The sequence below is a fragment of the Rutidosis leptorrhynchoides genome, chromosome 1 (genome assembly GCF_046630445.1).
Source record: "Rutidosis leptorrhynchoides isolate AG116_Rl617_1_P2 chromosome 1, CSIRO_AGI_Rlap_v1, whole genome shotgun sequence".
In the NCBI taxonomy this organism is placed as follows: domain Eukaryota; kingdom Viridiplantae; phylum Streptophyta; class Magnoliopsida; order Asterales; family Asteraceae; genus Rutidosis; species Rutidosis leptorrhynchoides.
Genome location: NC_092333.1, coordinates 151,945,407 through 151,958,825, shown reverse-complemented (window position 1 = coordinate 151,958,825; position 13,419 = coordinate 151,945,407). Strand labels below are relative to the sequence as shown.

At 35.8% G+C, this 13,419-nt stretch overlaps 1 protein-coding gene across 1 annotated transcript; it reads right to left on the bottom strand.

The window, feature by feature from the left end:
• Nucleotides 1-565: 565 nt before the first annotated feature.
• Nucleotides 566-9,892, bottom strand: LOC139866274 (protein SRG1-like). Its single transcript, XM_071854466.1, has 5 exons — nucleotides 9,530-9,892; nucleotides 8,767-9,014; nucleotides 8,221-8,300; nucleotides 1,306-1,550; nucleotides 566-992 (listed from the first exon to the last, which is right to left on the bottom strand). Exons 1-5 carry the CDS (start codon nucleotides 9,803-9,805, stop codon nucleotides 738-740), a joined length of 1,104 nt encoding a protein of 367 aa, XP_071710567.1. The 5' UTR covers nucleotides 9,806-9,892; the 3' UTR covers nucleotides 566-737.
• Between the last annotated feature and the right edge of the window lie 3,527 nt (nucleotides 9,893-13,419).

The window sequence follows — 13,419 nt, the reverse complement described above, 5'->3', positions numbered from 1 at the left end:
TCAGCTGTCCATCGTCTAAAGATCAAGGAGAAAAGGTAATATGTTGCTGTTTTGCAATGACAATAAAGTTGGTATTGTAATCTACATATTGGTTTAATCTGAGTGATGTGTGTGTAACTTACAGTATTTTGAGCCACAAATAATTTGCCTAAAAAGTTCAGAGGCTGTGCCCCAAGACATGACAAATAGAACTTTCTGATCAAGCTAACTAGAGCTCAAGTCAAGTCATTTTAAACCTTTTTGTATTAATAATTAATATTGTTTCGACTATTAGAAGTATGACATGTACGTGCTTGAACTGGGATGTGCAGGTCGCTGTGATTTCCTTAAGAGACTAAAACAGAGTGACCGGTGAATGGGTTAATGTCAAGTTATTCAGGTCAATATTGGTGGATATGTGTGAAACAAAGTTTTGTGGGCCCCACGGATTGACTTTCTCTCTCCTTCTCGTACCCTACGCCACATTTTTTAGATTGAGTATTGTTATTGTAAAGTTGTGTCAGGTCGGGTTGTCGTATGATGTTTGAAGATATTGTAAAAGTTGTAAATAATGAACTATGAGTGATTTATACTTTTGATTACTTGTGTGAAATGTTTATTAATGACACCTATGATAACCTGCTAATCGAAATTGACCTGTCAATAAGTTTGACTATGCTAAAATCATCACTATTATTCTTTTAACAAAGTTTACAGGTTTTTGAACAAGAGAACAAAAGCTATAGTGTCGAAGTGCTTCACTTTGACTCTCCTAGTTTCATATAATCCAAGTACGACTTACCATCAAGTTTTCGAGCAAAAAATCCTTTAAAGTATTCCTCTAGCGGCACTCGCCGAAAGTTTGCTACCTTATGTTGTGCTACAAGGCTTTGTGCAGGGCCTAATTCTGTGCCCATACTCGAGCTGTAGAATGTTGCCACCGACAACCTCTCATCGTTTGAGTTCACCATTGCACGATGCTCAATGCTCTTATACACACCATTACTTACAATCTGCAAAACACACATAAAAAATAAAGTAACCATTTCAATCCACTTACATATCACTAGAATTAATTTCAAAACGTGTCACATTGGTTCAAACGGATAGAAAGTTACCCCAAGTTTTATCATAGAGTGTCGTGCAAACTTATATTTACTAACCATTTTAGCACTAATTATTTATATAAAAAAATTGTCTAAGAAGTGATAGCTGTTTAGCCTAAGGCTTAACCCGACTCAAAACATTCTAACATATGAATCAACCATTAGACCCATCTATAAGGAGATCGATAATTTAGGTAAGTCATTAGCTTTCGGTTATTACCTCCATTATGTCACCAATGTTGACTACCAAAGCATTTGGTAGAGGTTTAACGGTGACCCATTTTCCATCTTTTCGAATTTGGAGGCCGTCTGTTTGGTTAAGCTGATAGAGGATGGTTAAAGCATCTGCATCCGAATGTGGTGAGAATCCGAGAGCCAGTTCAGGTTCGGGACACGGAGGATAGTAATTCATTCTCATTGATTGAACACCATCTTCAAAAAGTTCACTCATCTCCTCTGTTTTCAAAAAAATGCAAAAGTCAAAAGATGCTCTCAACTCTTCCCACGAGATTAACCGGTAACGTATTCTTTTCTTTTTCAACCCACCTTTTTCTCTACCGGAATCTTCATCTTCACCCTTTCTGTAACTTTCCACCACCACTTCCTTGTTTCCATCCACTGCATATTTCAATTTCTGCTTCTAATTTAAATTAAAGTTCATCAAAAAAAAAAAAAAAAAAAAAAAACACTAAAGATGAACCGTTTTCTCTCCAACACCTACCCTCCCATCCCAACGTCACCATTTACGCCGGCAACCCTAAAAGGGTTCCGGCAACCACAATCAGACCACTTTCCCGATCGTACTTGCGTTAATCCACACTATAATCAAACAAATAATCACAATCACACCAACAATACATCGAATCACATCCCAAACCCTAATATTGATTGTGAAGATGGCTGGAAAACGGTGCAAAGAAGGCATAAAAATAATAAACCTGCACCATCGCCGACTACAAAAGCAAGAAATCTAGTTCGTCAATTCGGCGGTGGAAACTACAATCGACCTGGTACTCATCAACAGTGGGTTCCCAAATCCAATACTACCAACGATTTGAATTCCAACGGGTCATACCAGGCCACTTACCCCAATAATATACCGTTGAAACATGGACCGTCAGTGGATATCTCTGCAAACTCGAGTCATCAAGCCAAAGATAAATCGCATCATCAAGCAAAAGACAATGTAACATCTATCATGTTCTTTGGCTTTCCTGACCATTGGAACAAATTGGAACTTCGCATCTTTTTAAGTAGATATGGTAAGCTCATTGACATCTTCATTCCTATGTTCAAAAGATTAAAAAATGGTAACAGGTTTGGATTTGCAAGATTCAGCGATGTACAAGATATTGAATTCCTGTTAAAAAGGCTTTGTTCTATTAACCTTGGCAACGGTTGGTTTCGAGCTTTTAAAGCTCACGATCGAAACCAGAATGGAACTAGTGACAAACCTGAACCGGTGAAACAACACACTTCTGAAACATTAAACAATAAGAAGGATGCGTTGACGCAACAAAATCATGGCAGGTTGGATGGAAGATCTTTCAATGATGTGGTAACCAATAAGGAGAAACCTTCAACCGTTAAACAAACACTACAAAACATGGGTTGGTTCAATAGATGGGACTGTAATGGCAAATTTCGAGTTGTCTCTGTAGATGATAAAGACATTAATGTAGATCTTCTCAAGAAAGCTATAATAGGTACTATCTCCAAATTCGAATATCTTGAGCATATAATGTTTTTATGTGATATGGAAAATTTACATAATGTCGAGGTCAAATACCTTGGCGGTATGGAAGTCATGATTATTTTCGAATCCATTGAGCAAGCTAATTCTATCATTAATGCAAAGAACCATTGCATTCATAAGTGGATGTCAAATATCCGAAAATGGGATGCAAATCATATGTCCCAGGGGAGGATAACGTGGTTAAACATTACGGGAATTCCGGTTCAATTTTGGAATGAAAAAACATTCAAATCTATTGCCGAATGGTGGGGACAACCATTAGATTTTGTCAATTGTTCCCTTAATGGTAATCAAAACTTAGTAGTTGGAAAAGTGCTGGTGAAACTACCAGATGTCCATTTAGTTCATGATATTGTTCGAGTAACTTCAAATAGTTCGATTTTTTTTGCCTATGTCTCAGAAGAAGTGAACAGGATATTTGAAATTGACACCTCATATGATCATGATGAGAATGATGGAACTGAGGGAATCTCGGAGTCTGATGATCAGAAATCGATGAATACCGAGAATGAAGAGGTCCCAGATTTTTTCGAGGAGATGATGTCGAGTCACATACGTCGTACAGGAAAAGAAGACGACTTAGATGATCTTAACTCTAAATGTTGGGTTTCGGATAGTAATTTTGCTGATACCAACTCAGATGCAAATAATGCATCAGATAATGTTAAGGTTCACGAAGTCGAAACGAATGGTGAAAGTAAAACGACTAAGACCAACAACCTGCAGGATAAAACAACTGGGCAATCCAAAAGATCAGTAAAGCCCACTGCTGATGGGGCTGACTTGTTCTGTCAGCAGCCTGTCATTGAGCAAATCGTTGATAATATTGGGCCGGTTCCTGAGCCAGATCCCAGGCCCAAAATTAATCCAATTAATATTGATGATGGGCCGCCAAGTATCCCAAACTTCACACCCGACACTGAATATGTTCCGTATAATCGAATTAACCAACCGAATGATGCATCAAATATTGCGGTTAATCCTAGTACTGTTGGGACGGATTTAGATCAAGGAAAGTCGAATAATTTTAGGGATGTTGAAGATCCTAAAGGTCCAACAAAGGGTGATGAAAGTGATAAAGGTACAAAGATAAAGGGTAAGAAGAGGATAAAAAAACCTCCGATCATTCCTGGTGCGAAAACAGTGGTGACTAAGGAAACATCGATCTCCAGTAGCAGTGTTGGGTTGCAAGAGTTCGCGAATGAAATTGGATTAGATTGGGTCGAGACTGCTCCGGAGAGTTAATCTCCGCACTGTAAGTCGTTTTCTCATTCTTTATTTATAATTATTTATGATGAAGATCATTTCATTAAATGTACGTGGTCTCGGGAAGATTGGGGAAGATACTATTAATTGGGTAAAGGACCTAATCCGTATTCATAATCCTGACATTTTTGCAATTCAAGAATCTAAACGTAAAAAGTTAAATGATGGGCTCATTGAAATTATATGGGGAAATAATAATTTTGAGTATGTTTACAAACCTGCGGTGGGTTTTTCGGGTGGTACTATCCTTATTTGGAATCCTTCAAAATTTATTGTTTCTCAAGTGGTTGAACAAGAGTTCTTTTTAGCTATCAAAGGGCGGTGGGTGGGTAAAACTTCGGATTCCATTATTATTAATGTTTACGGGCCCCACACTGATAACCTTAAACAAAAGTTTTGGGAAAGTCTTGAAAGTACAATGCAGGTCGATGTTGATGATTGGATTATTTGTGGTGATTTTAACGAAGTAAGAAGAGAATCGGAATGCAAGAATCGTGTCTTTGTTGAAAGCAGGGCAAAAATGTTCAATGAATTTATTGATAAATCTAATCTAATCGAGATTCCGTTAGGAGGTTTGAAGTTCACCAGAATAAGTGATGATGGGCTTAAATATAGCAAACTTGATCGGTTTTTGGTCTCGGAAGCTTGTATAACTAGGTGGGTTGATATCGCTGCATGTACTTTAGATCGAAAACATTCTGATCATTGTCCTATTATTTTAAAAGCGTGTGCTAACGACTTTGGGCCAAGACCAACACGTGTTTTTAATAATTGGTTCGAGGATGTGGAATGTGAAGAAATAATTAAGGACGCTTGGAAATTGGCTACTACAAACCCCCGAGCTGATTGTATTGTTAGGGACAAACTCAAAAAGATTAAACTGGTGCTAAAAGAAAAATGTAATCCAAAATACAACACTCTCAACATCGAGATTGAGAACTTGCAAAAAGAGGTAGCTAAGTGGGAAAACCTCCTAGGTTCACGTGATTTAACGGAGTCAGAAATTTTGGTTTGGCTTGACACAAGGAAGAAGTGGTTTGAAAAAGATAAACAGAAAGCCGAAATCCTAAAACAGAAATCTAGACTTAAGTGGGCTACGGATGGGGATGAAAATAGCAAATACTTTCATTCGTGTATAAAAAGGCGACAAAACAAAAACAATATTCGTGGAATTAACTTGAATGGCTTGTGGGTTGAAGATCCGGACACAATTAAATTGGAAGCTTTCAAACACTTCCAAGAAAGATTCAGGAAGACAAATGCAAGAAGGTGTAAAATTCGGGGTCCTCTTGAAAAACGCCTCACCTCAGAGGAAGCAAATCACCTCGAAACACCTTTTACCCTTGTTGAAATTTTTAATGCCATTACCGAATGTGGAGGGGATAAGGCACCGGGTCCTGACGGGTTCAATATGAACTTTTTTGTTAAATTTTGGGATGTAGTTAAAGAAGATATTCTTGTATTTTTTAATCGTTTTTGGGATTCGGGGGTAATATCCAATGGTTGTAACTCATCTTTCATTGCTTTAATTCCAAAAAAGAATGATCCACAAGGTTTTGGCGACTACCGTCCGATTAGTCTTATTGGGTGTTTGTATAAAATTTTGTCCAAAGTACTGACAAAGAGGCTTCAGGCAGTCATCTCTTCGGTTATCGGGTTCGAACAAAGTGCATACATCAAAAATCGTTACATTCTTGATGGTATCTTAATCGCCAATGAAGCATTACATGATATGAAAGCTACCAAACGTAAAGGTTTTCTATTTAAAGTCGACTTTGAGAAGGCTTTTGATAGTATTAATTGGGACTTCTTGTTCGAGATCATGAAGCTAATGGGATTTGGTTCTAGATGGATCAAATGGATCAAAGCATGTCTTTCTTCGGCATCTATCTCCATATTGATTAACGGTTCGCCTACAAAAGAATTCAAACTTCAAAGAGGGGTACGGCAAGGAGATCCACTATCTCCTTACCTTTTCATCATGGCGGCCGAGGGACTAAATCATCTTACGAAAACAGCGGCTACTTCAAACTGGTTCTCTGGGCTTCGGTTTGGTCGAGAAAACATCCATCTAACCCACTTACAATACGCAGACGACACCCTGTTTTTTGGGGAATGGAACAAGAGGAACGTGCGTAACCTCATGAAGATACTTAAGTGCTTCGAAGCAACTTCGGGTCTCAAAGTAAATTTTCATAAAAGTTGTGTGTACGGGCTCGGGGTATCTAGTTCAGAAACAAGTGCTATGGCCGAATGGCTTGGCTGCGCGGCAGGTACATTACCGATTACCTATCTTGGCCTTCCGATCGGATCATCAATGAAGAATGCAAAAGACTGGGAATCGGTTTTTGAAAAGTTCGGGAAAAAACTAGCGGACTGGAAGGCTAAATCTCTATCATACGGCGGGCGACTTACTCTCATCAAATCGGTATTATCTAGTCTACCCCTTAACTTTTTTTCACTTTTTAAAGCTCCTAAATGTGTCATAAACAAATTAGAAAGCTTAAGACGTCGTTTTTTTTGGGGCGGGTCGAGTGATGTGTCGAAAATGTCTTGGATAAAATGGGATACATGTTTATTACCACGGGAATTTGGGGGGCTTGATATTGGACCACTTGTGATTAAAAATCAAGCGTTACTAGGAAAATGGTGGTGGAGATTCAAAAAGGAAAACAATTCTTTATGGGTTAAATTAATTCAAAGCATTTACGGGGACGATGGTGGGTTAAGCACGGCTTTTAATCCGGCTGCGAATCGCACCCGGTCCACTTGGTCATCTATTGTGAAGGTCGGCATTAGTCTTAACAATTTAGATGTACCTTTTGCTCAATCTTTTAAAAAACGTATTGTTGATGGATCACAAACTGAATTTTGGAATGTTGCTTGGCTTGATAATTACTTATTAAAAGTTAAATATAATAGACTTTTTCGCCTTGACATGAACCAAAATGCGACCATTCGGGAACGGGTTCGTTGGGAAAATAACTGTATCTCTTTTAATTGGTGTTGGTCTCGTGACATCTCGGGGAGATTGCAAGGGGACCTCACCAATATTACTAACAGCTTATCTAGTTTTGTACCTTGTAGCTCAGGTAGGGAGGAATGGATATGGACCTTAAGCCCTAATGGATTGTTCTCTGTTAACGCGCTTACGAAACTTTTGACGAAAGCCTCGCTGAATTCTGGACCCTCTCCTGCTCGCACCTTACGAAACTACCTCGTTCCATTAAAGGTAGAGCTCTTTGTATGGCGGGCGAGACAACTTCATCTTCCAACTAGGATTGAACTTGAAAAGCGGGGCATGGACCTAGGAACGGTTCGATGTCCACTTTGTGATAATGATCTCGAGACGGTGGAACACTCGCTTTTTCGGTGCAATGTTGCTTTTGAAACTTGGATTAAGATTTACAATTGGTGGAATATTGGCCCGCTACCTTCTCTTACCATGACTGATGCTTTCCTTGGTCATGGAATTTCGTTTTGCTCACCTGGTGGCAGGCAAATGTGGCAAGCTGTCGAATGGATTACGGGATATTTGATTTGGAAATATAGAAATGTTTGCACCTTCACTAAGTCTAAACCTAATTGTGATCTTATTTTCAAGGAAATACAGTTGAAGACTTTTGAATGGATCTCTAATAGAAATAAAAAGTCATCTCTTGATTGGGATCTTTGGATCTCTAATCCTCGGGATTGCGATTCAAATGCCATAGCATCTAGGAGGACTGGTATTGGCTAATAGATATTCCACCTGTAGGTTTTTTGCCCCACTCCTGGAGTAGTCGTTTTGGACGGGGAGAAATTGGGGTTGTCCGAAGTGCTTTGTCGTTGCATTGCCAACACTGTGCTTCGGGCCGTCCCAGCTTGTCGTTTCAAGTTAAATCCCCCCCTTAACGATAATGAACGGACTACGGCGTTTTCCTACGTGCTTCGGTGGAATTATCTCTGCTAAAGTTCTTTACTCTCGTTTTGGTTCTCGCGTCTCGTTTTTTGGATTATCCTATATGTATATTTCATCGTTTTGTTGATTGACTGTAACTTGTATATTGTTTCCTATATTAATAATATATACTATCTTTTTGCCGTTAAAAAAAAAAATCTCCTCTGTTTTCATACCTAGTGCTTTACCCATTTGGCCCAAGATTGCCACTGCTAGCTTTTTCATTTCTGCAGAGTAAACTTCCAACTTGTCCCTGCAGTTGATAACACCCAAGTGCATAAGTCTTTGGTATATAATACATTTAACGACTTTGAGAAATGCTTAAAGAAGGCGAAATGGGCGGGTTGGTTCAGATTGGGTAAAATGTCATAATGGGTCTGTTTCAAAGGGACGAGGTAAACGTCCTCTAATGTACTTGGTGAATTGTCTCAATAGTATTGACTATCAAGACAGTGGAGAACTTATATATCATTTTCACTTATTATATATATTAGTTCATTAAACGATATATTTATCAAAAAGTTATTATTTAAACTTTGAGAAACCTAAACTCATATTGATCACAACTTTGGATTACAACTATTTACGTGATTACAATTTTATAACCGTATAAGTGCTCTACGATCTACTTTTAAAACGAACATCCATCTAGTAACAGGTAGCACCAACTTTTTAAAACAAAAAGGTTTCATTTGTAGAAAATAAATGAAAGAGAGAACCTGAGGAGATGTGGTAACTTTTGAAATAGCTGAGATTTCCTAAGATGATGTGGCAGAGTTGTTATGTAAAACATGTCGGACCAATCAAGCTTTTGCTCCTCAGATACAACAAACAGTTGACCGAAACCTTCATGGTTGTCTTCTTCCTGCCAAAGATGTTTTTTCTCCTCCATTGAAAGACCGAAGAAGTCCAAGATTTCCCTCTTGAAATCTTCTAATAAGGTCTCACTTATCCCATGGTTGATAACCTGTTTCCATCACCTTATTATAAGCTATATAAACGGATAAGGTTTTTCTTGTTCAGGCTATAGTATTTTTACTCAATTGTACGCAGTCTAAACTGAACTATTTGTGCGTTATGTTTATAGTGAGGTTTGAACCTCAAACCTCGTGTGAGCTATATGTATCCCCTCAACTCTCATCCCTAATTAGATTAAATACATATATACAAATAAAAGAACATATGCAAATACAAAACAAAAGAAGTACATATGCAAGAATTGTTACAATTACACTTCACTTTCAATTAAATTTCCGAAGTTTAATTGCAAAGGAAACCAATTCAGAATTATTAACATATTTTCAATAAGTGGGTATTTAATTAATTTTTACTCTCTGTAAATCAAGATTTTAAGTGACACTCATGAAGACCCGGGTTCAATCCTCACTAGTTACACTTTTGGGGCCTTTAAAAAAATATAAAAAATACGGAGTAGCTAACATATAAAATAGATGTAGAGTTTAGTAAGCGAAACACACTGACCTGAAAGAATCCCCATTGTTTAGAAGCTGTATGAAGCTTAATGAGCTCAGATGAATATGTTGATGTGTTTTCGATCAAGTTGTGAAGATCAATAACCGGCACTGAAGGATTAATAGTTAACGGATCATCAGATGATACGAATGAGGAATCATGATCATCAAGCTGTTGCACATATCGATGTGGGATCTTGGTTATAGATGGCTCATTACGTGCAAGTTGTTGAACACTAGGTACAATCAGTGATCTCCCAAAGTTAACTTCTTCTTGGTTTTCCATTGGTATCAGATCTATCACAGAAGTTGAAGATTATATCTATTTATATTTATTTTTATAGATATATTATTTGAAATGGTATATATTATTTTGAATTGCCAATAAAACATGGATATGCTAGCTATTACTCGTACTATCTTCGTCTTATTGTCTTGTCAGTTTCAAGTTACGACGAATATTTTAGTATTCAACTTTTGGTTTTTTAGAAAGGCAGGTGACACGTATATCACTTATTTTTTTTTCATACACCACCAAAATTTAATTTTGAACTATTTTACCCTTTCTCATAATTAATTTAAGGAAAAGAGCCTTGAGTTAGAAAGAGTAAAATAGTCAAAGATTGTAGTTTGGTGGTGTATGACAAAAAAAAAATAAATAAATAAAAAAAAAACAAGTGGTGTATCAACTCCCTTTTAGAAAAGGATAGATTGTAGAGGTTGAGAAACAGCACTCAGCCTCATATTTTACACTGCACTCTCAAGTTTTTCTTTAACAGTGAAAAGAGAGAGAAAAGTTATTCAATAACAATACTGTAGTAGATTTTTATTTTTTTTAATCTCAAATTTGTGTAACTTGGACGGTGATAATAGCTTTTTTATGGATAGTGATGTAATCATAATTATAAACTACTAAAATTGTACATTACCTTTTGATGCACAATTCATTTAAATTTATCAAATTATGTGGTGAATATATCCATCACTTTCTTGGATGAAAAACAGTAGTTTCCATATAACAAAAAAATATATCAATTAATTTGAATTTGAATTTGAATTTGAATTATACATTAGATTGATCATCAAAGTATATCATTTTGTGTTTGTAAGTCACACTTATTTAAGAATGTAAGATAAGACACCCAAATCTATAAATGAGGCTATAAAATTCATTTAAGATGTAAAAGAATCCTAATACTCTTATATTTGTGAAAAAATTAAATAATAGAGGTAGTGTTGATTAAAAAAATTCTTGTGTATATACATTATTTGGGATTGTTATAATTCAGTAGGCTTATAACTACCTTTAATGGTTATAAGAACAAAGAGAGAAAAAGAGAGAAGAAGGAGAGAAGAAATATTGATATTGATATTTCAAGAGAAATGGTACACCTTAAATGGTTACCATACATGTCTATTTATAGTATAAAATATTACTATGCAAGAAATATAATAATAATAAAATTAACATCCAATCTAGATATTTTATAACACAATCTAGATATTTTATAACACTCCCCCTTGGATGACAATTTTATTAGAGAATAACTATTACTGCCTCGTTAAAAACCTTGCTAAAGAAAACCCATTGGGATAAAACTTTAGCTAAGGGAAAAAGAGTGCAGCATAGAGTTGACTCCCCCTCAAATAGGCAACGCCTGAGTTGTTACATCTTCTGAACATGTCTCATGCCAATATTATGAACGTGTGTTCTGAAAATAGCAGTTGGCAGTGCTTTGGTATAAAGATCAGCAGAGTTGTTGATTGAACGTATCTCATTTTAATCTGGTTGTCTTTTACGAGATCTTGAGTATATGAGAAGAATCTGAGGTTTTCATCTGAAACTGCATCATCTAAATCTTTTATGTACAAGTTTAGCCCTTGTGATTTGTCTACAGTCTCCTTCATGGTTTGCTCAAACCCTTGTTTCAATTCTTATTCCTTTGTAGTCTTTTCTGAGCCTTACCAACATACCATTTTTTTTCCATCAAACTTATGACCGTTAAGACCGTCTATGGCTTTGGCGCCTCGTCAGTATTTATATTTTGTTCAGTCACTTTTGATACTCTTCTTTCATTTGTATTATGCAAGCTGCATTATCTTCATATATAGTTGTTGGTGAAGATAGTTGTTAGTCTTTTATAGCGTTCTAGTCCACAAGAATCAATAATGATTTGTGTCATTGATCTCAACCAAACACATTTTCGAGTAGTTTCATATAATGCAATCACTTCGTCATGATTTGATGATGATGTTGCAACAAGTGTTTGTTTTAAGAACGCCATGATTTTGTGGTATCTCCATTTAGGAATACATATCGAGTTTGAGATTTATCTTTATGAGGATTTGATGAATGACCTGCATATATATAATCAACCAAATCTTGTTTTGAAACGTTATAATAAAATAATTTTAAATCAGCAGTTTCTCAAGGGTATCAAAATATGTGTTTGATCCCGCTCCATTGTCATTTGAGCTGAATCTTGCCAACAAATTAACTGCAAGAGAAATGTCAGGTCTTGTACAATCTATAAGATACATAAGAACCTCAATTGCACTAAAATATGGAACTTCCGATCTGTTAAGATTTTCATGATCTTTCATTTCAAAATAATTCTTTAGAAGTTGAATGATTTCATAGATCTCTTTATTCGTTCATATGATGTTAAGAACATTGACATAAACAACTACGATCACATATCCGAACATTGTTTTTATAAAACATACGTGCAAAATAAGTTTATATGTATACCCCTTTTTTTTCAAGTAGTCATTTAATCGGTTATACTATTGTATCAATCCATATAAAAATCTTTGTGATTCAATGGAATACATTTATTTGAGTTTTGCATTAGATACTTATGATACCTTAAACCCTTCAGATATATTCATATATATATCACTATCAAGTGATTCACATAGATAAGTAGTAACAACATCCATGAGATGCATTTAAGTAACTACCAGGTTGATTAAGTATCTAATAAGTAATTGTATTCACTACATAAGGATAAGTTTTCTTCATAATTCATTTCTGGTCTTTGTGGGAAATATTGAGTTACAAGTCTAGTTTTGCCTTGTAACTTCATTTGCACATTTCTTTTCGGATAAAAATTCATTTATATCCCATATGTTTCACATCTTTAAAAGTGATAACGATTGATCCGAAAACTTTTCTTTTATCGAGCGATTCTAATTTAGCTCGTCTTGCTCCTTTCCATTGAGCTCAATCATGTCCACTTTGTATATTCAATGACAGATTTTAGTTTCAGATCATCATCTTTATTCATGATGTCATTGTAACATTATATGAAAATATCTCATAGAGATTTTAATTTCATTTTGGTTCTATAATATTGCATAATTTTATCGCAATTTTAGTATTTACATTTATCAATATCCTCTGCAGAAGGAATATTGATTTGTGGTTCTTCTTGAACACTTTCTTTTACCTCATTATCAGCTGATTTTCTTTTTCGAGGATTTTTATCTTCGGAACCAATTGATCTTCCACGTTTGATGCGTGGCAAAGACTCAACAGTGACATTATTGCCAGCTTTTGGAATTTCAGTTCGAGCTGGAGCATTTATAGCTGGTATATATGATTTGGTCACTTTTTTTTATCTGTAAATGCATAAAGTAATTAATTTGCAAGTTCTTGCATATGCATTATTTTTGAACTTTCGTTTCACATTCTTTTGTGCGAGTTCAATATACCTTAATTGATGTTCACATCATGAAGCATCATTTTATTTTTTATTTTTATTTCTCCCCCTAATCTAGGGAACAATGTTTTATTAAAATGACAATCAGCAAAACGTGCTGTAAAAACATCACCCATCATGGGTTCAATATATCTTATGATTGAAGATGTTTTATATCCAAAATATATTATCATCT

Bases quoted from the DNA above. Each gene is read 5' to 3' on its own strand.
- LOC139866274 (XM_071854466.1), bottom strand. From the start codon at position 9,805: ATGGAAAACCAAGAAGAAGTTAACTTTGGGAGATCACTGATTGTACCT. The intron at 9,015-9,529 runs GTCAGTGTGTTT...TGATGGAAACAG, and splicing joins AACAATGGGGATTCTTTCAG to GTTATCAACCATGGGATAAG. The intron at 8,301-8,766 runs GTTCTCTCTTTC...TATCAACTGCAG, and splicing joins AAGTTACCACATCTCCTCAG to GGACAAGTTGGAAGTTTACT.